We start from the raw sequence: 23,962 nt of genomic DNA, 5'->3' as shown, positions 1-23,962 counted from the left end.
CTGAGCCAAGAGGTGGAGGTTCCAGCACGAGCGCGGGGTAGGAGCTGGGGAAGCGGGGTGCGTCTCGCAGATTCCACACGAAGAACCGCGTAGTACGAGTTGGCGTGACCAAGTCGCAGAGGAGAATTCGTTCTGGCGTTTGCCTATGTATTTGACTCGCTGTTCAGATGGCAGCGCGATTGCTTGTAAACTGAGGCTCAGGGATTGAGGATTGATATTGAAGCCGGTATAGGAATTACTCACCCCAGTACTAGTCTGAGTCTTTTGCTCGCTGAAGCTTCAAAGGTTCGTCCATCGCCTGCTCGGACCGAAGACTCCACGCGTCGCTGTAGCCTAGGACCCAACCTTCTTGACTATACCCAGAAGTAGAGGTAGACGCAGCTTCGCTCGTACTCCACAGGCCCGAAGTACCGATACTTTCTCACAGATCACTGGTTCACGGGGCCGATGCAAGTCATTACCTTCGCAGCGTTCTAGTTGGGTCAGGCAGATCGACTTCTCCACTGACACATCTGAATCGACATTGCTGAATGATATAGCCCATGGGAGTGACAGGACCGAGTCCCGACCTTCGGGAGGCCGATGGGAATGACGGAGGAGGGAGAGATGCTGAAGTCAATGATCGCGTGCCATTCCGGGCCGCAGTATTCCGGTCGGAAGTTCCCGAACGACGCGTGTGGTCGAAGGCGGAGGTTTTTGGTCTTGCCTTTCACCACCATGACCGTCTCAAGATATATCGTTGACGTAGTCACGTTTCTCAAGCACAGTATCCAGTTGAACTCGCGCTGTCTTTTTCTCAGTCTTCGAGAAATTGTCCAAGGACGCGCGTGATGAACATCTCACGCCTTCAGACTGCAACTTGGACCCGCTTGCATATCGCGCTCAGAACGCCCGCAACGCGCGCCCACCTCGATCGCATGATTTTTTGAACTCCGTTACTCAATCAGGGACAAGCAGCCGTATCCTCAGACCAGCTGACCCGCCTGCACCAAAAATATAAATCCTTGTGACCGTCCATCGCTGTCTCTTACCGCCAGCAGCCAGCAGTATATCAGAGGGGTCCCGAAGATCAATACAGCAACTCTCTCGAGGGTTTCTTCCTCATGCGATCCTACGCTTTCAAGCCTTCCGCCCTGGCATGCGTTGCTGCAATTGCGTCGATAGCCAGGTCATCCGCGCACGTCCACCATGTCCTCGTCGGCAACTTCGGTACGAACTACAATGTGACTCTCATGCTTGATGGGACACAACACGTCGGCGACGGCTACTTGTATACGCTCGCGGTAGACGCGGACCGCGGTACTCTTCAGCTGCTCAACTCGACGTCGGCCGCGTCGGCGCATCCGTGGCTCTCGTATGATGTGAGTTTCCGACCCTTGTGGTGCCGAAGGGAAGGTGCTAACACTGGTCATCTGCCAGAGCAACCGACGCGTCCTCTACGCATCAGGATGGTCGAACCCTATTGGCGGGCATCGCACCTATTCAGCATACGCCATCCAGGACGACTTTACGCCTTTGCTCCTCAATACCGTGCCTTCTTGCGGCACAAAGCCAATCGCCAACCAATTTCTCCCGCAAATCGGGAGTGGCGTATTCTACGGCGTCGACTTCGTGAACCCTTGCGGGGACGTATGGTCGGTCAAGGACAATGGCGCGTTCAACGAGAACATCCAGACCGTCGCCTTCGAGGAAGGCGCGACTCTGCACGGCTTTGCCGACACGGCCGACCTACAGTATATGTATGTCATGGTGAGAATTCGTGCGTTGCTACTGCGACGCGCTTCTAACTGGCAGTCCAAATGGCAGGATCTGGGCGGCAACGTCGTGCACACCTTCCGAATCGATGGGACCAATGGGACCGTCACCGAGATCGGTACAACTTCCCCAAGTATCGACGGTGCTGGCCCGCGACACGCCGTCATCCATCCATCGGGCAACTTCATGTATGTCATCGACGAGGAAGGGCTCCGCGTCGACCAGTTCATGCTCAATACCACAACCGCTGAGCTCACGATTACGAACAAGACGCTCGCTGTCACGCCCTTCGGTCCGCATGCTCCCTCGTGCCCTTCATTATCCTCGACTGATCCTCCTTCCCCGCAGGACTGAGTCCGGCGAACGCGTCCGAGTACTGGGGCGACGAGATCGCTCTCTCATCCTCCGGCAGCGTGCTCTACACCTCGACGCGCTCGCGTGACGCGACGCAACCTGGGTTTATCTCGGGCTGGTTGCTGACCGAGGACGGCGATATCGACCGTGACCTATTCGTCGTGCCGACCCCCGAGGCAGGCGGAACGTCGAATATCTTGACGACGAGCCCGTGGGACGACGCGAGCAAGAACATGCTGATCCTGACCGATCAGGATACGGGCTTTGTCGCGTTGTATAATCTGACGGATGGCGGCACGCTTCAGCTGTTGGATCGAGTAAAGTGGGTGGGAGTTTGCCCTGCATTTGATAGATGATACTGACGCACATCAACTTCAGTATCACTGGCACTGCTTGCTGTGCTGGTTCTGTATGGCTGGATTGAAATGACAGGATGCATGGACGAGCTCTGGTTCGTGCGTGATTGTATCCGACGGCAAGCCTAATTCCTAGTGGGCTTGCCAGGGGGATTGGCCGCATGCTTTGCCCTGCCCTCCAAGGTTCCTACTTCGTTGACATCGTTCTTCTCCCGCTTCACTCCTTTTCGAGCCTCTCTTCGGCAGTCAAGCAACCTCATGTCCCTTATCGTGTGAACGATCATCGTAATCCTAGTACACCTCACGGTACGCGTGACAGTTCCAGTGTCGCGAGAGTCCTACTAGTACTGTCCCAACCTTTCGCTTTCATCTGCATCGCCTTCCGCAGCTACCTCATCGCATCCTGCACTCACTAAACAGACGCGCTATATAATCGAGCAGGACCACTGAGCGGTGCAGCAGACTCATCTTCCTCTTGGGCGCTCAGTCGACTGACCGTCGTTCCAGCTAAATCGATGGCAGATACACCAGCAATCGGCGCCGCTCCTGCGCGACCTGATGCACCAATCAACGGCGGCACCCGGGAAGCGCCTAAGAAGATCTTTGGGCTAGGGCATGACGCGAATTATCGAGGAAAAGCTGGTACGTCGAAACGCGTGTTGTGTGCATGCGATGCACTGACGTCCTTGCAGTCAACGCTTACGATTATGAGCAAAAGTACGAAGCAGACGAATACGGCGAAGAGCTAGGCCCTCACGCACGCTTTTGGCGCGTGTTGCTTGATGAAGCACGCGTGTACGATCATGACATGGTGGAAGGCTGGCGTGATACCCTGGACGTACTCCTTGTGTTTGTGCGTGACGAAGTCTCTTCGATCTATGCTCTCCTGCTCATCGCTCGTCTTAGGCCGGTCTCTTCTCGGCCGTTGTGACAACATTTGTCGTTCAGTCGTCACAAGCGTTAATGCCTGATTATGGCCAAGTCGCGGCGTCACTTCTGATCGAGATGATAGCCCTGCAGCGAGCATGGGCTAGCGGTGGCTCCATTAACGATGTGCCTCCGTCGACAATTACTCTCGATTCCGTCACCTCGACGAGATTTGATTACTGGTGCAACACTCTGTGGTACATCAGCCTGGCTCTCAGTCTGTCGACGGCTCTTATGGCCGTCCTTGTCAAGCAATGGATCCAAGTATGCCAAATCGAACTGTATCTTTCGCTCTCGCTGACGACTTTACAGGCTTATCATAGCAACGTATCTGGAACACCTCGGGACCAAGCTCTTTCGCGGCAGTTCAGACTGATCGGTGTTCAGCGTTGGAACGTCCCCTTCATCATCGGCCTCCTGCCTATGCTGCTCCACGTGTCCCTCCTGCTGTTCTTCATCGGCCTTTCTCTGTACCTCTTCACGTTCGCCACTGCGATAGCATGGACAGTCACAGCGGTCGCTCTTCTCGTCTACTCCCTCTATCTCGTGGCCAACGTGCTACCAATGCTAGACCCCCAATGCCCCTACAGAACACCTTTATCGCATTACGGATATATGCTTGCTTCTGGGCTCTTTGGTGTGGACGTGGGCTGGCTGAGACCCCCTCGCAGTACACCTAGGAGTGAGGACGTACCCATGTCTAGCCGGTCTCGAGACGCGTCACGCCCGGAGCTCCCGCTGCCTGCAAGTTCCGCTGGTCCCTTGTCGACTCTCGTCGATCGAACACACTTCGCACGAAGGCTGCGTTTTCTGCTACCCTCCCATGAGCTTCAAAGTCATCCTCGACTTAATAGGACGCCACGCGGTCGCGAAGCTCATGCGATGTCGCTCGTCGAGTCACAGTTGATGATTGAAGCTCTCACATGGGTGTACGATACTTCCTCGAATCCTAGCGCCAAGCGCGTCGTTCTGGAGGCCGTGTCAGGCTTGCCCGCAGACGCGGAGAGGCGCATCACACACAATGACATGCTCGAGGAGATCCTCGTATGCCTCGATCAAATGGTCCCGCTCGAGCAACGTATACCCGGCGCGCTCGACATACCCGTCCATCTGACGCGTGACTGCCTCGCACGCAGTGTCCGTTTCTTCACCGTAAACGACGACAACAGTCTGCGAGAGCGGTTGGAGGACTCGATCGAGACTCTACGCGCCACGCCTTATCATCCAGTTCTGGAAGATCTCATACGCCAGAATTGCACGAGCGTCGCTGTCGCCAGAGACCGGCTGGGTCGCGCCATATTCAGTCCAGACGTCATGGGCTACCTGCCTTTCATTTGTTCTGCTCGCCCATCATCCCTTCCGCTGCAATCATCTGTCTGGGACCGGTTCATTCGCTTCCTAGCAATCGGGTCTTATCAGGAGTGGCACTTCGAGGACCCGGCGAACCGCCTCCATCTAGCTGTCTTCATATGGCGTCGTGCGGAGGCAGCCTTAGACTGCGAATCCGCTCCGACTTCTGGAGACATAGCTGATAAGAAATATAAGAGACCGGTGCAAGCAGCAACCACGCACGCTCTCGCAACGGATACCCGGATCGCAATAAGTCGCCTCTTGCGTCTCGATTCCTCTTCAGACTCTCACAAGGTAAGTAACTGCTTCTATCAGAAAACTTTCATTCACGCTCACCATCTCGACAGCTACTCGCTCGTGCGCTGGAGCTTCTACTGGCTGATGCCGAGAAATTTGACAGGACTCTGCTAAGCGCACAGCCCAGTCGCGACATGGAATCTCGCGCTTCCGTATACAGCGAAGAGATCAGCTTCCTTGCGCGCCTCGTCAAGGTTCGGTTAGACAACGATCAGGCTTGGGATTACCTGGATACTATGTCCAGGTTCGCGGGGTTATCCTTGACCTCGACGGAGGCCCAAGAAGACATACTCTACAGCTATGCTGGCCGGACTCGTACACCCACGGAGGCGGTTCTTCGACGGCTTCTACGCTTCTTGTCCCAGCTCGTCGTCTCCGCGTTGCGTCATCCCGTATCAAAGGAATCGCAAGTACGGCTGAATGATATCCTTCAAGAAATGTACAACGTCACTGCCGAATGCCCCGACCTCATTCGCACTGTTGTACCCGAAGAGGACGCTCTCGCCTACATTCGGCCATACATGAGCAGCTGGTTGGAAGCTGGCGCTTACGACGCAGGGCTTCAGCTGTGGTCGCATATGGTCGACCCGTTTCGCTCGTACATCAGGGCGCTCACATCTACTGTGAAAGCGGGAAACCGGAGGACCAACGTCCACTACATCATGTACCACACCGACGACGATACCACACCGCCTACGAGCTACTTGGCGTGGATGCTCATCTTCGACCTGGCCTTCTCGACCGTTAAAAATGTCACTTGGATGCATCCGTGCGTCATGGACTTTGCCAAAGCGACGTGGTCCAAGCATGCACACGGATGGTTCAACGCCTTTTGGTCCATTTCATCGCACTGGCTGTCCACGTTCCCTAGACTGCGACAGCGCCTACAGACGGAGGAAGGGAGACGGAGGTACCGCGAGCTCAGGCAGGTGCTCGCGCCTGGTATGGAGGCTGCAGGCCTTCGCATGCCCAGCCTTATCGTTGACGATGAAGTTGAGGACGCGGCCGGGGCAGATACGAAGGAAACACCGAAACCAACAAGTGCGAACGACGTAGGGAAGCCTGCAGGATCGTCTTCCCCGAGAGTTGTCAAGGACGTAACGGAGGCTGCGCCAGAGGAGACCATGCCCGAGAGCACAAAAAGGGGCGCTTCGGGTGGAGGGCAAGGGGTAGGGGCTAAAAAGGCCTCACAGGTCAAGAGCGGCTCGAAGAGTAAGGGCAATGCGGAAGAAATAACGAAGTCGAAGGCGAAGGCGAAGACTGAGCCGTAGATTGCTAACGCGCTGCCGTATCAACAGCCTTGACGGACGAAGTTGATTGATACCTACTACATCCTCGTCATAACCTTTTCATGCTACTGAGTCTCGTGTCCTTCTATACGAGTGGCTTCTGCTTCGTCCATCTGCTCGTCCCATTGCGGCAGCCTGATCTCCGCAGCTGCGAAATTACCAGATATATCCAGTTCGTTCGACAGTTCGTGATACCTTCGTCTCCCAGATTCCGTGGCAATGCTGTTCTGTATGGAGGGCATAGCGAAGCGCCAGTGGAGGGCGACAGACGACAGAGCTCCAGCCCAATCTGCCGCATGCGATTTGGCCATCCGGCGAGCTAGTTCGGATAGGGCGGCGTGGAACGAACGTCCGTCATTCGGATCGGACGGGGCGAGGATGTCAAGCAATATACACCAAGTTAGGTGATTGCGAGGCGCCTCGTCAGGTTCCGCCAGGTCATCAGAGCGCGCTAAGTAGTCGAAGTAGTGTGCAACGTCTTCGTCGGGAAGGACGGTAACGATGTACCACATATACGTCGATAGGATTCTTACGAATCCATCGAATCGATTCGACCCTGGCTCTCTCCTGTTATAAGCTAGTATGACTAGCTTGAGTTGTGGCCAGAGCGCAGCAATTATGTCGTCTTCGAGAAGCACATCGACCGCCTCATCCGGTCGACTTGCCACGATATTGAACAACTGACGGAACACGCGTTCCGTGCGCCATTCTCGCTCGTTCAAGGAGGCGTTCAGAAGGTACACGAGGTCGCGCATCAGAGGCCGGACTGCAGGGTAAGGTGGAGTCGAGAAGAAGTCGAGCAATCCTGCGCGGCAGTCGAGAGGCCAGAAAGACACCTTCACGAGCTTGGAGATCGTCTCGACGAATTGCTCCACTTGGGCGTCGGATGAGGTCGCCGAAAGGCCCACTGAGATATCGTGCAGGAAGTTGAGCTCCTTGCGATGGAGTTCGGCATGGAACTCCCAGCGTGGAGGCTCTGCTGTGTCCGTGTCTATCTTCTTCGCGGCAGTTGCAAGACATTCTAAGGCGACTCGTAGCAGATGTGGCAATAACTCTTGGACGATTTCTTCGATCTGAAACTGAAATATACATCAGCATGCCGGTAGCAACAGAGTTTCACGTACCTCAGAAGTCGAACCCTCCGTGCAGTCCTTTCCGCACAGTAGTCCATGTATCGCGAAGACAAAGTCCAGTCGAACATCCTGAGGCGGCGCATCTGCTACCCGCTTGCTTACGTCGCTAGCCCACAGCAGGCTCTTCACGTTCGTCTCGAGATGCGATTCCGCATGCTGCCAGATATAGATGGCAAGATGGACGGCGTCGGTGCGCGAGAGGTCTGCGTTCTGGGACAGGTAAGGCAGTACCCGGTCCCAAACCGCGCGATGTAGCCGCAGGTCCTCCGGTGCAGCGACGTGGATGAACGGCAGTGGCAGCACGTCGTTTGCGGAGGCTCCAGTGATACGGTGGAGGTCGTCCGCGTCGGTAGCGAACGCTAGGACTGCGCCCTGCAGCTGCGCCGAGGCTCGTCGGTGCTGCACGAGCGCAAGGCAACTGCGAGTCACCATGAAGAGCCGCACCTCGTCTCGGTTGGGCACCACAAGAAAGAGGAGGCTACGCAGAAGCCTCTCGCAAGTTGTCCACATCTCCTCGTTGTCCGGCGTACGGATGACAGTCTCGAGGCGCTGAAGAACTTCCCTGAACATCTCATTGTGCACCAGCCGGGTAGCGGCGACATCTGCGGGTAAGCCGGATATGGCCTGCACGGTGATGCTAACCGCGCTGGGGTTGGAGGACGTCGCGTGGACCCAAGTCAAACACTCGATAAGCAGAGGTGTCTCGTTGCGAGATATGGCGAGGGCTTCCCGAGTTCGGGGCGTCGACGCGGTTGAGAGCGATAGCAGCCGTGCGAGAGGCGCAATAAGGGACGCGCCGGATCTGAGGGCGAGCGAACCCCAGCGGCGCACGCGTGCGATTGGAGACAAGGACCGCGTGGAGGTGGACGGGCCAGGAAGGTCGTCCGGGTCAATCCGACCCACCCATCCAAACAGGCCGTTGAGCGTATAACGTAGGCCAATATATCCATAGTGAGAGAGGGGCGTCTTGTACGGGCATTGGCTGTCGAACATCGGCAAGATGTTGGCGACTACATAAAGCAGGTACACGGCGATGGCGAGCGCGACGATGATCCACGCTATAGCCGAGTCGAGCGTGAAGACGTAGAGGGATAGCCCGACGAAGAAGAGGAGCAGGGATATGTGCAGCAGCATGGGCAGGAGGCCCACGATAAGCGGGACGTTCCAGCGCTCTACGCCGATGAGGCGGAACTGACGAGCGAGGGCCTGCTGTTTTGGAGTCCCGGATACGTTGCTGTTGTACGCCTACGAGGCACGTCAGTTTGTGTTGATAACTCGATATAAGCTCCACCTACCAGAATCCATTGCTTGACGAGCACGGCCATAAGCGCTGCAGACATGCTAAGCGACAAGCTGATGTACCACAGCCCATTGCACCAGTAGTCGAGGGCAGACGCGCTCACGGCGTCCAGCGCCAAGCTAGATCGTGGGACATCATCGACAGAGGAGCCTGCTGCCCAAGCGCGTTGCATCGCAAGCATTTCGGCCAGAAGCGAGACCGATATTTGCGCATAGTCAGGCTGTAACGCTTGCGACGACTGAACGACGAACGTGGTGACTACAGCAGAGAACAAACCGGCCTAGGGCTGTATGAGCGCAGCAACCATCAGCTCGAATGAGGACCTACGAAAACCAGGAGCACGTCCAGGGTATCTCGCCAACCATCGACCAGCTCCGCATCGTAAACTTGCCCTTCGTCCAAGAGAACATGCCAAAAACGCGCGTTTGATCCTAGTTCCTCTCCGTAGGCGTCCTCTTCGTATTTCTGCTCGTAGTCGTATGGGTTGGCTTATTCCAGGTGAGCGCGCGCAACTTCCCCTGGAAGTGAAAGAATATTCACCGGCTTTTGCTTGTTTACGGCCTCTCTGCCGGCCAGCAGATCCTTCTTTAGGCCTGTTTGAGCGATTTTCCGTCTCTTCATTGAAAGCATCCGCAGCTGGACTGTCCGTCTGAGTCGAGAGATTGGAACCCAGTATGGCAGGCATGAATGATCGTGCCGTCTCGAATATCTAGTGCCTATAGACGAATAAGCTTAGTTCGAAAAACTGGCTGGCTGTGTTCGGCTAACTTTGCCTCTGTCCTGCAACAGATGTCGATGAGGGCAGAGAGTCAGGATTGCTGAGGAAAAAGCGTTTCGAGGTCGAGAGCAAAGCATGTGCCTGATGTTTTGCACAGTGATGTTGCAGTGATGGCAGGCAGGGAGGCGCAGCGCGCCGGTTTCATCAACAACAACATTGCCAAACATGGACCTATCAAGCTACTTTGAACACCGACAAAGACCCTGACCATCTGCTGTCAAGCGTCTCGCTCGGAATCATCGTCGTCATGAAACTCCTGGCACAACGTCCGCTCATCATCCTCTCCTTCCTCTTCGTGCTGCTTATCAACTGACATGCCCTCCGACTCGTCCACAATACGATCCGGCTGCGTATCTGCGAGACTTGCAAGCTTCACAATGTCGTTCTCCATCGGCGACTGGAGGCCCGCGACGACTACACTGGAAGATGTCGCGTTCAGCAAGTCGCGATACGCCCGGGTCCCGTGCACGCTACGAAGGGCGCGTCCCAGGGGAGTCGTAGCCAGCTCCCCTTGCAAGGCTATGGCAGCAAGAGCGCCAGTCCAGCCCACAGCGTAAGATTCCGATGTCTGCTCTGCCAATCGCAGGCAGGCTTGATGCAACTGATGGACTTCCTCGCCATCTGAGCTGGCCACCACGAGGAGGTCGATGCCCAAACACCCCGTCAAGCGGTTTTGGCCGTTGCCGTAGTCGTCGCAGCGCGTCAAGTAGTCGAGGTGAGCGCGCACATCGATGGTCCTTTCGTCGTCGTCGCCGCAAGCGTTGAAGATGCCCACGAAGTACGCCGAAAGGATGTCGGCCAATATCTCGGTCGCGTCGACGTACGCCGGGGATTTGTTGTCTTCCTGCACGTCGAGTCGCGAGTACGGCCTGAGCGCGAGAAGGATATCGTCCTCATATCGTCCTCAATCGTCGCCACCAGCGCCTCGTCCGGACATCGCTCAAAGATCGTGGCAATCTGGCGCAGTGCAGACTTTACGCCTCTGACATGCGCTCGATCCGCACTTGGTGGACTCGAGAGCAACTGAACGAGGTTCTGCAAAAGCGGCCTCGCCGCCCACGACGGCGTGCTCTCTTGCCGCTGGTACACGTCGAGCAAGTCCGCCCGGGCTTCGAGTCGCCACAGCGGCAGCTTGACCAGCCTCGTGATCGTCCCGAACAAGTCCCACGCCTGCTCGTCCGACAGCGCAGCCTTGGCGATGGACGAAAGGAACTGGAGCTCGTCGTGGTGGAGGTCGACGTAGAACTGCCTCTCGCTGCGTGCTATCCGCTGCTGGTTGAACTCCTCCGCCGCGTTCGCGAGTCGCTCGAATGCCACTCGGAGCAGGTGCGGGAGTAGGCCCTCGTGCAATATAGGGTCCTGGATGAAAAGTCAGCAAAGGAGCTCCCACAAGCATCAGCAACATTGATGTACCTGAGCAAGATCCAGTTCCGAGCACTTGTGACCACACAGAAGCGCGTAGCTGGCGCGAAGGGCGTCCAACCCCTCCCCTCGCCCGCGCGCATCCGACATAGCCTGAACGAGATCGTCGTCCGAAAGCAGCCTCGACAACTTCGTGCTACAGTTCCCCTCGGCACGACGCCACAGGAAGAGCGCCAGATGCACGGCGTTCGTGGGCGAAATCTCAGCCCCTTGAGCGAAGAGCTGCAGCGCGCGCTTCCATACGATGGGCCGGAGGCGGAGCGAGGAAGGCGGCGACGCATAGAGGAAGGGCAGCCTGTCGATGGTGTCCGTGGCGAGCAGACTGAGACATCCGTCGAAGCAATCGCTCGCGGCCAGCGCGAGGACGGCGCCCTGCAGTTCTGCCGTATCACGCCCCATCCCATGCAGCACGACGGCAGCGTCCAAACAGAAGACAGCCTCGCCAATCCTCCGCCTCGTCCGCGCGTCATCCGGAATCGCAAAGAATAACAAGCTGCGCGCCAGGCGCTCCCTGACACTATACTGCTCATCCTCCGCAATGCGGCTCTCCGCCAGAATCTCCAAGCGAGAGAGGATCTCGTCGAGCATGCCCCCGTGCGATATGGGCTCGTCCGCGACGCTTGAAGGTAGCCCGGATACGGCTTGGACGGTGATGTTGACGGCGCTCGGGTCCGAGGTCGTTGCGTGCACCCAGGATAGGCAGTCGATCATGAGCGAAGTCTCATCGCGGGCTGCGGCGATAGCTTCGCGGGTCCGGGGCGTCCACTGAGTTGACAGTGGGAGGAGGCGTGCGAGCTTCTTCAGGCGGGATAGAGCTCGCGTTCTGGCGAACGTCATATAGCGGCGGACACAAGATGCTGATTCCAAATTCGGGGGCGCACCAGTAGCGCCCGGTCCGGGCAGTATGTCCTGCTCGAGGCGGCGTACCCATCCGTGTACGCCAGTGAGCGCGCCCCATAAGAGGTGTGATCCATAATTCGATAGCGGGGTCTTGTATGGGCACTGCGGGTCGAACATCGGCAGGACGTTCGCGACGATATAGAGCGAGTAGGCGGAGCCAGCGAGCGCGATGACGACGTACGCGATCGTGGTGTCGAGGGAGAATGTGTAGAGCGACAAGCCGACGAAGAAGAGCAGTAGCGATGCATGAAGGAGCATGGGCAGAAGACCGACGATGAGCGGGACGTTCCACCGCTCCACGCCAATGAGCCTAAATTGGCGGATGAGCGCCTGATGCTTGGGCGTGCCGGAGACGTGACCTTGGTAGACCTGGAGAACGTGTCAGTCGCGAAATAGCTCGTGCGAGCGCTAGGCCTACCTGCAGCCACTGTTTGACAAGCACGGTCATCAGGGCAACGGAGAGGCTGAGAGAAAGGCTCATGTACCACAAGCCGTTGCACCAGTAGTCGAGTTTGCTCGCAGACACGGCGCTGAGCGAGATGTGCGAGCGGGCCACGTCTTTCACTGGCGAGCCCTCCGCCCACGCTCTCTGTATAGCGATCATCTCCGACAGTAGGGTCACCGAGATTTGCGCGTAGTCGGTCTGCAATGCCTGAGATGACTGTACGACGAAGGTGGTCACAACCGAAGAGAAGAGACCAGCCTGTGGGATCTCGTAAGTACTTGAGGGAGCGAACAAACGAGACGACACCGACGAAGACAAGAAGTACGTCCAGCGTGTCGCGCCAACCCTCCACCATATCCGCATCATACACGCGCCCTTCGTCGAGCGAAACATGCCAGAATCGCGCGTTAGGACCTAGCTCTTCTCCATACGCATCCTCGCCGTACTTCTCTTCGTAATCATAAGAAGTCGCTATGCAGACACGATCAGGATGTGACTGTTCGAAGGAAAGCCCCCATTGCGTACCAGGTCGCTGGCGAGGTTTTTGCCTGATCCCGAAGACGGTCCTCCTTGCAGCACCTGGAGAACTTGTTTCTTCGCCTTGAGGAACTGACGTGCTTTGGGTACCTACGCGCTCTGGTGTCCTATCAGGAGGGGATTCGTTGGTCATTGTGGTGTTGGCGGAGTATCATTCGGCTTGGCGCGAAGCTAATTTTGTGGCAGACCTGCAGAGTATAGATGGATCTCTGCCTGCCAACAAAGAAGCGATAGTCACTCGCAGCCGGTGATAGAAGAAGGCAAGGCGTGGGCTTCAAGGCTATACACCGATATCGTCACATGAAACTCGACCGACCGCAACGTAAACAGCGATCAACGAGCGCCGAACTGACTTAGCAGCTGTCCTTTCCCGGGATTTGGCTCTGGTAAGCCTCGCCATTGTGTACCTTGAGAACAATGTCTCTGAACTGCGACAAAAGCAGAGATGGCAGAACGGAAGATGCCGGGGAACCCGCACAGTCGTCACGCGCTGATCGCGAGGACCCGGCGGTCACGCCTCTGTTCAGTTGGGCGCCTATCTCTGTTCTCAGCCGTCAGCACGACAGCGTCAACAACTACTCGTACCTCTCGACCGTCTGGTCGCTGAGCACCTTGCCGGCTCAGCTTCTCTGTATATATAGCTCTGCAGCCATGCCTCATAAAAAGCACCAGAACAAACACCACCATCGCATCTCGCAAGCCCCTCTTCTTCAGTCTACCTAGGCATCTCGCTCAAGGAAATATAGCCACCAGCGCACTTGAAGCCAACACGGAGTACTACAATGACAAGGCGGTCCAGTTCTATAAGAATCCTGCTTTCAAGCGGGATTTGATGCTGTTGACGAAGTTGTACGTCCCTGATTCTGGGTTCGGATTCGGTGCTCGCAGATCCATATTCTGACGCCCTATACCTAGTAATGCCTTCGCCATCATCAGGGCTGCTACCCTTGACCCCAATACTACGGAGGTCCTTGATTATGCCTGTGGCGCGGGTATGCTAATTGTTTTTTCAACGGTCATAGTAAACTTAATGATACTGCAGGTATCGTCTCCCTCGAGGTTTCGCCCCTTTGCAAGAGCATTGTCGGCGCCGATATTAGCAAGGGCATGCTGAGCGAGTTCGAGAAGCTGAAGGCGCCCAACATGACCTCCAAACTCATCGATGGGACGATCCCGCCGGAGACCCAGTTCGACGGCCATAAATTCGACGTAATTTTCGTATGTTTCCTTTGTAACATTCAAATTAGGCCGCACGCTAACGGCGCTATTTTGCAGTGCTGCGCGGCCTACCACCATTTCGACTCCCCGAAGGACATGACCGTCTCGCTCGGCAAGCTCCTCAAGGATGGCGGCCAGCTCATCGTCACCGACTTCGTCAGCGGCGGCCACGAAGCGCTCATGCAACAGCACGGGCAGCCAGAGGGCGACCAATCCTCGCACGGCCACCACCACAAGCACCACGGTCACACTCAGAATCAGCTGCCGATGAGCGACGAGCTCCTGGAGAAGGCGAAGACGACCATCGTACATAAGCACGGCTTCGCGAGCTCGGAGCTCGAGGAGTGGATAGAGCTGGCGGGGCTGAAGCGTTTCACCTTCGACACCTTCCCGCGCGTTCACGCGTTCAACACCGACGCGGTCGCGTTCGCGGCGAGCGCGTTCAAGGTCTGATTTGTAGGTGTAGTACGCTTTAGCATCCTTTTCTTGTTCTTTGTAGTCCGTGATCCGGGCTTGTTGTTGCAGACGATCGCACTGTGTCCATATAATAAGCAATAATTGCCATTCATCCACAAGTCATCCACAAGAGCCCATTATTTAAATAAGTGCATTATAGACCGTCCTTTTGTACCCTTCAGTGAGTCCCGGGTCGTGAAGTTCGTTGATGTTGATTTAGGGGCAGAAGGTGAGAGTCCAGTCTGCGGTACTGATCAACCATGTTCTTCGAAGATGCAGAAACGAAGACACTCACCGACAGCCTTGGAGGCATCGCAGTACCAGAGCGCGGTGCCGGACGGCTCATCGTACGCGTACGCATACGAGTTCGGGCAGTTGCTCTTGAAGTAGTCGTACGACGAGGAGCCCGAAGACGGGCAGTCCTGCGGGCCACCCGCCCACTGACCCGAGCAGCACGCGGGCGAGTTCGACGGGTTCGGGTCCACCAGACACGCGCTCTTGCACCCGACCGGGAAGCCGTCCGCATTGAACGGCCCCTTCAGGTTGTCCGGGCAGTTCGGGCCGAGGTCGACGGGGCAGTCGGGCACGCCGCAGCCGCCGGAGTTGTCGATGCGCATGGGGAGGTTGTAGCCGTCGACGAGGGAGACGTCGTAGTTGTCGAGGCCCTGGACGTCGCCGAGCGTCCACTCGGCGACGGTGGCGGGCGGGACGCCCGTGCCGGCGTTGCTGTCGCAGACGAGGCCGCCGAGGCAGCCGCCGGAGACGCAGGTCGAGGGCTCGGTCGACCCGGAGGAGAAGTCGCAGTCGCGGCGGCCCTAATCGAGATGAGCTTCCAGACGTGAGCAAGGGATGGATTGGCTTACCCAGATACGGCCAGAGGTCCAGTGGTCGGGCACGTTGAAGGTGACCGAGGAGTATGCAGGCGCCTCCCAGCCGTTGGGGTGGTCCGGGAACTCAGTGTTCAGCTGCGGGTTCGTGAACATGCCCGGCCAGATCGTGAACGGGCAGTTGTTGTACACCTAGGCACCATTCAGCACTCGCCACTTAGCCTACGAATCGCGCATGGCACTCACCGTCATCTTGCGCGCCGAAACGGTGGCAGCGAGGGCGAGCGCAGACGCAACGCGGGAGACCATCGTTAGAAGTTCGGCTGAAGTTGGGGAGGGAAGTAGAGCTGCTGGCTTGCTGTCTCCCGCCTCCCGTACCGTCTTATATACCCTCCCAGCGCTGCCACCGTTCGCATAGTTACGCACGGGACACCCGCTCGCTCGTACGGGCACGCACAGCGCAACGAGCGGGCACCCCGATTCCAGCGAGCCTCCTATGCCCCGAGAAAATCCTCGAAGGTCGGTATGCACCTCGACCGCCATGCCACGCCAGGAACACGAACAGCGCAAAAGACGTCCTCGACGCGGCCCGACGTGCGGACGCAACCCTCCCGCATGAAGTCGTCCCTTGCCGCATTCGTCCGCAATTATGTTCCTTCCCGCAATCCCCGTTCCTGCAAGAGAGTGAACATCGTGCGTCATGATCGACGAGGTGACCGAGGAGAGCGCGACGCGAGGGCTCACCTGGATCCGGAGGCCGCGGATGGTTTGTGGCCAAGTCGTTGCCCGCAGAGAGATGCACGACGGAGAATCAGCTCGGCGATGACATCCCAGCGAGGATCAAGCGTCCTTCAATGAATGCGATGCACGGCATGAATAGATTACGGACAAGCCTGTCCGACAACTCTGGAAGTTGGCTTGCTTGTAGATATGCAGCGGCCGTTGCACGCTGTTTCGACCTCGGCTTCGCATTCATTGGAGTGTCTTCCTCAAATCTCGCTGTGTGGACAAGCGTGCCTGACGTCTGAGCCAGTAGCGTGCTGCAGCTGGGCTGTTTGGCATTGTTCTTGGTGGCACAGTGTGGACGCAGGGCGCGAGGATGATCAAAAATATGCATTGATCACGAGCATTTTGAGGAAAGGTTCACGTTCAACGGTGGTGGTGCTGGCAGAAGGCAAGGATAGAAATGGCTTCGGCCCGGGAGGGGCAATGTCATTTCTCACGGTCACGCGGTTCGACTTGATCTAACTTGAAGATCATTCATTCATTCATTACGAATTCTTGACCTCTACGTGCAGCCGCCAACGCGCGAATCTACAGTCTAGATTATGTACCTCTGTATTTACAAGGTCTACTTGTTGTCAAGAATGTCTAAAGTCCCTGCAACATACCCTCCTCCCCAACGTTTTGCTGCTTACTCCCGTCTATGATCCCCCCACCCTCAATCCTCCTACACCCGAGGTGCTCGCTCCCTTCCTCCCTCACCCACCCCTCCTCATCCACGTACACCCTCCGCTCCTTCCTCGTCAGCTTCTCATGCACCACCCCCTCCCCACACATCCTCATCCACTCCAGTACCGGCTCCCTTACCCACCGCGTCGTCTGCCCAGGCAGCGCCCCAACGCCCTCAAACCAGCCCAGATGCCCCCCATACGGCGTCAGCGCCATCACAACCATCCCATTCCCCCCCCCGTCCATCGGCACGCGCGTCACCACCGGGTCGTCCGCGGCGTTGATCGCGAGGAAGGGCACGCGGATGTCCTTGACGACGTGGTGCGAGGAGCAGTGCGTGTAGTAGGCGCGCGCGCTGGGGAAGGGCCATTCGGGGGGCGGGCCGCCGATCTTGCTGGTTATCACCTCGTCGAACCCCTCGAGCGTGGGGTGGCGGAGGGCGAGGACTTGGTCGACGAGCTGGGCGGCGGGGTGGTTCGGGTCCTTCTTCAGAGCTTCACGATGCCGGGCAACGAGGCGGAGGAGGTTGCGTGCCATGCCCTTAGAGTAGACGTTGGTGCCCAGGAATGTTGAGACCAGGCCGTCGCTATTCGATGCGAGGTCCCATGGCTGCAGAATGTGGTCAGAGGACTATACCAGCTACGCATGGATCGCACGTACGCAAGCAAGCGCACATCCAGACACAAGACGACTGTGCTCCCCATCCTGAGCGAGGTAGCGCGTGAGGACGTTTGCACCAAGGCTGAAACCTATGCCAAGTAGTGGTGCATGCGGGTAGAGGTGTCGGATGTACATGACTTCTTGCCTATATAGCGCGTTAGTTCATCGTCTGCAATCATTCTTGACGCAGGCGTTGCTGCCGCCGCATAAGCCGCGTAGCAGCGCAAAACGGAAGGCAGAAATACCTCAAGTCATCTGTGTAGCCCGCAGAGTAGAGCTGTGATGAAGTGACAGGCGTTCCTGCGCATCCTCGGAAATTGCAGACGACGGCGCGATAGCCCAAGCCTCCTGCACGATAATTAGTTCGATCCAACGCGTACGGTGAATTTCGCACCCTCTGATTTGGGCTTGGTAGCAGTGTAGAGTATAGAGCGCACGTAGGCCTCGTAGGATCCTGGGTAAAGAGTCAGCGGGGATAGCACGCACAACCGAAGGAGCGCTCACCTCCCGTCAAGCCATGCTTGACCACGATGATGGGTGTGTCGGCGGGAAGGGAATCTTGATCTATAGGTGCCCAGTCAAGTGCGCTATCATACGACGCGTCAATGAATGGGGGAATGTGGACGAGAAGTAGCGAGCTGCGTACACCGTGCCGCCTTCCTTCATGCGGATGAACTCACTACTCGACGATCAGTAATGAGCATCATGACTGTGAACTAGGACACGCACCGTCGATACCGCATCTTGTCCGACTTGGTAAAGTCACCCAGTACGCAGTAAAGCGTCTGCGCATGTCCACTAGCGATGGCGATAGCAAGGTCAGCATTGCGTCCCAAACACGACAGACCAAACACGCACTTTGGCAACCACCATGCGGGCACGAACGGTTTGTGCAGACTTGGACAGCGCTTCTCGACGAGGGTGCGCAGATCGAGTTCCCCCTCGCCCTGTGCCGCATCTCCCTCTTCGCGTACGGGTATGAGCGCAGGCTTCTCCGCGTAGTGGATCGTCGTCGCGGTAGACGCGCTGCTCCAGGAGATCCCCATGGTCGTTCGTGCAGAAGGAAGACGGGACACGAGACGCCGCAGGTAAAGAATGATGTTCGAACGCCGCACGCGTTAAGATGTTCGCGTGCTGCTCGGTTCCAACCTGCGTTCAAGCAACCAGCCGAAACTTGCACGAAGTCGGGAGAGATGTGGTTGCCGGAGATGAATATGCTCTACGGTCTCCAGGAAAGAAGAAACGGAAGGCTGAAGAAGGAAGACGATGCAGGTGAAAGCCAAGGAGTCCGCTCGCGAGTCGCCAATGACGCGCCGATCGTGACACTTAGGGCGCTAAACCGGCTTCGGCTATGGCAGTAGCCGGTAAACTGATCACCCAATTCAGTTCTCAATGCCTTCCCAAAGCGGTCCTACCTGTGCCGGGCGGAAGTCTACCAGGATGTTTTGTTCCAGCCTGCCGATGCAAGGAGATTCTATATATGCACAACAGAACAAGCCCCTCCAGATATTCAGGACAAGCACACTAAAACGAGAGTAGATCCGTACTGAGATAGACGTGAGTATGCAAAAAGCCGCACCGGAACGGCGCAAAATGTAAGATAAGTCGAAAGATGCGCCACGAGCGCAGAAGATCAGTACGAGTAGGAGTAAGTAAGATGAGAGAAGCCGGAGTGCAGCGCGCGTAGCGGTGGAATATCGAATGTGTACAGACAGGACCGGGCGCAGCAAAAGCGTTGACAGGCTTGGCTGTACCCAAGGATCTTGCACCGCGAGAGTCGCAACCCGCGCGACTATTGCGCGCGCGCCGGCGTATAAATTATCGCGTACCTATGATACACGGGTGGACGTGTGTCGTCGCCGTCGTGTGGGCGTCGTATACGCGTGGAGAGCCGCATCCGAATGAGCATCGCTTAGCTCAGAGCAGGCCGAGGGTCCCGACCGAGGCGGGATCCTCGCTGGTTCGCTGGCCTTCGGGCATGCTTTGTGGCACGGAGGGGAACTGGTCGACGAGCGCGGGGTCGAACGACACCGAGGACGGCGAGGTTGTCGTTGAGGACCACGACGCCCACGACTGCCGCCGCTGGGGCGTATCCGGCTGAGCCAGGTGCAAGGTCTGACCTTGTTGCGTCGCCGGGGCAGCCACAGGCGGCACCTCCATCCGCTTCGGCTGCTCCCTCGCCTTCGTCGTCGCCGTCGACTCGCCCGACCCCCGCCTCGCCCGCGGTGGCGTGCTCGTCACCAAATCCTCCACCGCAAAGCTCGGCATATCGCTCGCATCGAAGCTCGGCATGTCGCCCTCCTCCCACTTCGGCGGCACGATGTCGATGCTCGGCGTCGCCCGCACGCTCTCCTCGCCCGCGCGGCTCACGTTGCTCTTCACGCGGCTGCGGCTCCCCGGCCAGATCTTGTCCGCGAACCGCCTGCGCACGCTCCCGCTCCCGTGGCTCTTCACGCTCGGCGCGCGGCTCGTGCTCTTGCGCGGGAACGCGACGCCGAGGTCGCTGCCCTCCGCGCTGCCGTCGAACTCGGCGCTCTTGTTCGCGGACATCATGGAGGCGTTGTCGGACGTGTCCGAGGGCCCGACGTACATGCTGTGCCGGATTGCGGAAAACGCGGACGAGCTGCGGGTGGACAGGCTCCGGAAGGTGGAGAAGCGCTGGCGATGACCATCGGCATCGATCGCGGGCATCGCTGAAGGAGGCGTCGAGGCGGACGTCTTCGCGCGACCGAGGGTCGAATTCGGCACCTTAGGTGGCGGGGTCGGGGGCGCCGACCCCGGGCCTGGTGGTGGTTGCAATGTGTCCGAAGACGATGCAGCGTTCGCAGCTACGGGCCTCGGTGCGACGAGCTTGGGCTCTGGCGAGGGCGTCGTCGTAACTTCTGGCGCAGGAGTGACGGTGGGCAAAGGAGGAACAGGCTCCTCCGTCGTCACCGACGAGATACTCCCCGTCGTCCGGCTCCTCCGCACACCGACCTTCGCGAGCGGGTTCTTGAACGTCCGTTTCCGCTTCGTCCGCCCACCGATGCTCGCGCCGACGGGTAGGACCATTTCGGGCTCTGCCTCGCTTTCGCTGGGCTGTATGCGACAGTCAGTATAGCGTAAGACTTTCGCGTACACAAACTCACTGCGGACATGACGGCCTCCTCTTCCTTATGCGCCTGCTCGGGCTCAGGTTTGGGCACTGGAGTCTCGTCCGGAAGCACACCCGCACTGAGCTGCTCCTCCAACATCGCCGCCTGCCCCAACAACGATGCAAGGTCGCCAAGACCGGGCGTCGAAGGTACCTCCTCGCTCACGATCGTAGTCGCCGGTGCCGCCTTCGGTTTCGGCGGTTCCGGCGGCGGAGGTGTACACTTCGACTGCTCCCGCACACGAGCATGCACGACAGCACGGAAGCCCCGCTCGCCGGTCTGTGCACGGAAGTTAGGCGTATGCGAGAGCGTGATTGACCGCCCGACGCGGTGCGTAGGCGTGGTAGGCGTATCCTGGCTGGCTCCGCGAACGTGTACAGGCGGAGGCGGCGGCTGCACGGTGAGGGGTTTGGACGCAGTGGCGCGCTCGGCCGTCTGGACAACGCCCGGGCTACCCAGAAGAGATCGAGGGGTATCGAACTCAAGCATGCTCATCGGTCGCGAGCGCGCGTATGAAGCGCGAGTAGGCGTGTGCGGCGCTTCTTCCTCCTCGTCCATGTTGAATGAAGAATTCGGCGTGTATGGGACGTCAGCCGGCGGCCGCGGGGGCATGACTTGAATGTACTGGGTCTGGGACTCTCGTTTCTCCTGGCGGGACGTGGGAGCAGTACGGGTATCGGGAGGAGGAGGATTAGGGACTTTCGGCGAGGATGTGTCGTCCGCAGGGGATGAGGTAGAGGTGGGTATAGGAAGCTCAGCAGTGGATAGCGAGGGCAGAATACCATTCGCCTTCGGTGACGCGGGCGTCGCGCCCTCGGGCGCTTGATCGCCGCCAATCGTGAGGGGCGGCTTCACCGGTTGCTGGTGCATCTCCTCTGGGTCTTCTGTTATTGCGCCCTCGGGATGGGAGAAGCTCGAGCCGCCGGTGACGTGCGGGGAGAGCATACTGCCTGTATTCCCGCCCGTGTTCATGGGCACGAGCCAGCTGATCGTGCTCCCGCCTGTGTGCATGGGCGTCAGCATCGGCCCGCTCGACCCCGTATGCTGTGGCGCGATTCCCTGCGAGGTGCCCGTGTGGTTCGGCGTGACGCGCGAGCGCTCGCGCGCCTCGCGCTGCTTGGCCTTCTGCTCCGCATGCCGGGCACGATCGAGCGCGGCGGCGAAGGACGTACTCCGTTGCCGCAGGTCCTTCGCGAGCTTGGGAGGCGTCTCGGGCGGGGACGGTGCCGGGGATATAGACGTGGACGTGGACGTGGACGAGGGCGGAGGCGGCGGCTTGGGCACCTCAGGCTCGCTCGCGAAGGGTGCCGAAACACTGCGAGTACCCTTCGCACCGCGCGGCGGGGGTCCGAGGCCGGGCGCCGCGCTCTTGCCTGTCAGCTGTGGTTCCAAAGGGCCTCCAGGGATAGGCGCTGCGCTGCCGAAGGACGTCTTGGGCGCTGGAACGGGGCCCTTCTGCTCGAACTGGGCGACCTTCGATCTCAAAGAGCCCTGTGGGTTGACAGGTATCCCTGGCGTCGGGGAGACAGCGCGCGACTGGGTCGCAGCGCCTGCATTGAGGGCGGCAATTCGTTCCTTGAGGCTCGTGGGTTGATTGCGCTGGGCATAAGTCGTCCTGCGCCCCGTCAGTGCTAATCCTGCGGATCGTACAGGCTACGCACATTGGGAGTCAAGGTAAGGAGCGACTATGGCCAGGTTACAACCGTCCAGCGTCTTGTAACGGCAGGAAAACGCCAAAAGTGGGCTGAAAAGGGCCGCAGCTTGTCGTAAAGAGGAGCGCTGGGGTTAGGAAAGAGTCAAGAGACGCAAATGATGCTGCGTTGCAGGAAAAGGGTAGCAAATCCGGTGTGAGATTACGGCGACCTCGGATCAGCGCAGCCGAATGATGGAGACACCCGGCCACGTGCAGAATCCTGCTGCTCTGTGAGGCCCTCCTTGTATAGAGAGGGCAGGAAGAGTGCGCTGGCGGATGAGCTGGATATATGAGTGGTCGTCAGGACCAAGAACGATTTAGAGTTGGGCTTCCATGGGGAACGGGAAGTTCAACTTCGTCACGTGTGGAGACGGAAGGCGCCACCGCTTTCCATCTTTAGCCTACGGGCAATTTACGGACTTCGACATGACACTTGCAACTTACGGCGACAACTTGCGGGCGGCATTTCTTCGCGTCAAACCTCGCTGCATGGTTGAAAGGCTCCGAGAACCTGAACATTACTTTGTGCGGCCAAAAGGTACAAGGAAAACACAAGAGAACATACAGACACAACGAGCTATGCATTCGAGACCACCGGCATCTTGCGAACCCATTGCCTATTCTTCAGCTCGTCCACCATGAACTGCGCAAAGCCCTTCCTCGACAACTTCAAGCCAAGTCTTCTATCCCCAACATATCCCGCAACCGTGTCCGTCCTATCCTCGTGCGACAGATACGGCACCCTGACCATCGTCCACTCGATGTCCTTCCCCTCCGGCCCACGGAGCATCTCGCCCAGCGTGTGGCACTCCTTGTAAGCCGGGTTGATGAGCAGGTAGATGGACAGCACCATCGCCTTGTACCCGAAGCTGAAGCGGTCGTTCTCCGGGTCGGGCGCGGATGGCGTCGCGAGTACGAGGAAGCGCTTGATGCCCCGCTCGCGCATCAGCTTCATCAGCCTGCTGTAGAACTTGGCGATCGGCGTGTTCTTCGGATGGGAGGGGCCGGTGGCTCCGAGGGCGGACAGAATGGCGTCGACGCCCTCGAGGGCGCGCTCAAGCGCGGCGGTGTCCTCCAACGTGCCCTCGACGACGGTGACAGCGGGATTCGACTTGATCTCCTCCGGCAGCTTCTGAGGCGACCGAACGTAGAGCACCAGTTGCACGTCAGGAATGTCGTTGAGCGCAGTGCGTACAAGCTCGAGACCCGAAGGCCCAGTGGATCCGAGAATGAGAAGGCGGGTCATCTTTCGTAGGTGGTACTGCTGGTGGTGGCTGGCGGTGGTGGTGGCTGGCGGTTGTGGGGGCTGATGGAGACAAGAGGTGCGAGTTGTGGAAGATTATAAGGCCTGTCCGCTAGACCCACATTGTCCAGCTCGTATAATAAGCTATGCTCATATTTTCCGACGAACAGTTTGCCCCTATCCTGGAGACCGTGCGATTTCCGCCACCAGCGGGAAATGCGACTGCACTGTCAGCGGCCCCTCAACTTCCCGTCGAGGGCTCGCCAAGGCGGTGCGACAGGACAGAGTACGCACTGACGCCCCACTTGCACTCGGAGATAGACTGAGGGAGCTGCAATGGCACGCAATTCAGTTGTCATTGTTCCCGATCAGGAAACTTTTGTCGCAGGCTCTTGGTATTTGCCCCTGGTCATCCGCTCTACCTGATGGAGCTGTA

The 23,962-nt window shown here is 58.2% G+C and overlaps 8 protein-coding genes across 8 annotated transcripts; 2 read left to right on the top strand and 6 right to left on the bottom strand.

Moving 5' to 3' along the window:
• Nucleotides 1-717: 717 nt before the first annotated feature.
• SCHCODRAFT_02674983 (uncharacterized protein) lies at nucleotides 718-6,549 on the top strand. The gene is made up of 12 exons (XM_050346700.1): nucleotides 718-1,361; nucleotides 1,420-1,749; nucleotides 1,807-2,047; nucleotides 2,104-2,431; nucleotides 2,761-2,771; nucleotides 2,973-3,107; nucleotides 3,158-3,318; nucleotides 3,372-3,656; nucleotides 3,705-5,036; nucleotides 5,090-5,808; nucleotides 5,911-6,194; nucleotides 6,233-6,549. The coding sequence occupies exons 1-12, from the start codon at nucleotides 1,104-1,106 to the stop codon at nucleotides 6,253-6,255; spliced, it is 4,107 nt and encodes a 1,368-aa protein (XP_050203181.1). The 5' UTR covers nucleotides 718-1,103; the 3' UTR covers nucleotides 6,256-6,549.
• On the bottom strand, nucleotides 6,394-9,446 carry SCHCODRAFT_02482150 (uncharacterized protein; the record flags this gene model as incomplete). Its single annotated transcript, XM_050342811.1, has 5 exons — nucleotides 6,394-7,401; nucleotides 7,453-8,706; nucleotides 8,757-9,041; nucleotides 9,089-9,249; nucleotides 9,302-9,446. 5 exons carry the CDS (start codon nucleotides 9,444-9,446, stop codon nucleotides 6,394-6,396), a joined length of 2,853 nt encoding a protein of 950 aa, XP_050203180.1.
• A 235-nt stretch (nucleotides 9,447-9,681) lies between these two features.
• On the bottom strand, nucleotides 9,682-13,273 carry SCHCODRAFT_02683520 (uncharacterized protein). Its single transcript, XM_050346755.1, has 6 exons — nucleotides 12,832-13,273; nucleotides 12,617-12,777; nucleotides 12,280-12,564; nucleotides 10,953-12,230; nucleotides 10,458-10,898; nucleotides 9,682-10,431 (listed from the first exon to the last, which is right to left on the bottom strand). The coding sequence occupies exons 1-6, from the start codon at nucleotides 12,974-12,976 to the stop codon at nucleotides 9,757-9,759; spliced, it is 2,985 nt and encodes a 994-aa protein (XP_050203179.1). The 5' UTR covers nucleotides 12,977-13,273; the 3' UTR covers nucleotides 9,682-9,756.
• Nucleotides 13,274-13,587: 314 nt separating this feature from the next.
• Nucleotides 13,588-14,514, top strand: SCHCODRAFT_02683519 (S-adenosyl-L-methionine-dependent methyltransferase; the record flags this gene model as incomplete). Its single annotated transcript, XM_003034756.2, has 4 exons — nucleotides 13,588-13,692; nucleotides 13,759-13,835; nucleotides 13,886-14,061; nucleotides 14,119-14,514. Exons 1-4 carry the CDS (start codon nucleotides 13,676-13,678, stop codon nucleotides 14,512-14,514), a joined length of 666 nt encoding a protein of 221 aa, XP_003034802.1. The 5' UTR covers nucleotides 13,588-13,675.
• Nucleotides 14,515-14,771: 257 nt separating this feature from the next.
• Nucleotides 14,772-15,653, bottom strand: SCHCODRAFT_02662170 (Osmotin, thaumatin-like protein; the record flags this gene model as incomplete). Its single annotated transcript, XM_003035571.2, has 3 exons — nucleotides 14,772-15,332; nucleotides 15,381-15,536; nucleotides 15,591-15,653. The coding sequence occupies 3 exons, from the start codon at nucleotides 15,651-15,653 to the stop codon at nucleotides 14,772-14,774; spliced, it is 780 nt and encodes a 259-aa protein (XP_003035617.2).
• Nucleotides 15,654-16,605: 952 nt separating this feature from the next.
• On the bottom strand, nucleotides 16,606-18,709 carry SCHCODRAFT_02608591 (AB-hydrolase YheT). The gene is made up of 8 exons (XM_003035572.2): nucleotides 18,315-18,709; nucleotides 18,186-18,254; nucleotides 18,103-18,135; nucleotides 17,961-18,043; nucleotides 17,851-17,910; nucleotides 17,702-17,804; nucleotides 17,457-17,601; nucleotides 16,606-17,405 (listed from the first exon to the last, which is right to left on the bottom strand). The coding sequence occupies exons 1-8, from the start codon at nucleotides 18,500-18,502 to the stop codon at nucleotides 16,716-16,718; spliced, it is 1,371 nt and encodes a 456-aa protein (XP_003035618.1). The 5' UTR covers nucleotides 18,503-18,709; the 3' UTR covers nucleotides 16,606-16,715.
• A 173-nt stretch (nucleotides 18,710-18,882) lies between these two features.
• Nucleotides 18,883-22,583, bottom strand: SCHCODRAFT_02608590 (uncharacterized protein). The gene is made up of 3 exons (XM_003035573.2): nucleotides 22,252-22,583; nucleotides 20,585-22,205; nucleotides 18,883-20,534 (listed from the first exon to the last, which is right to left on the bottom strand). Coding segments are annotated over exons 1-3 (2,784 nt in total). The 5' UTR covers nucleotides 22,254-22,583; the 3' UTR covers nucleotides 18,883-19,373.
• A 146-nt stretch (nucleotides 22,584-22,729) lies between these two features.
• Nucleotides 22,730-23,864, bottom strand: SCHCODRAFT_02608585 (NAD(P)-binding protein). Its single transcript, XM_003035574.2, has one exon. It carries the CDS (start codon nucleotides 23,527-23,529, stop codon nucleotides 22,861-22,863), a length of 669 nt encoding a protein of 222 aa, XP_003035620.1. The 5' UTR covers nucleotides 23,530-23,864; the 3' UTR covers nucleotides 22,730-22,860.
• Between the last annotated feature and the right edge of the window lie 98 nt (nucleotides 23,865-23,962).

The sequence above is a fragment of the Schizophyllum commune genome (assembly GCF_000143185.2).
Source record: "Schizophyllum commune H4-8 unplaced genomic scaffold SCHCOscaffold_1, whole genome shotgun sequence".
Classification (NCBI taxonomy): Eukaryota; Fungi; Basidiomycota; class Agaricomycetes; order Agaricales; family Schizophyllaceae; genus Schizophyllum; species Schizophyllum commune.
Note: the sequence above shows the minus strand (reverse complement) of the source record. Positions and strands in the feature narration are given on the sequence as shown.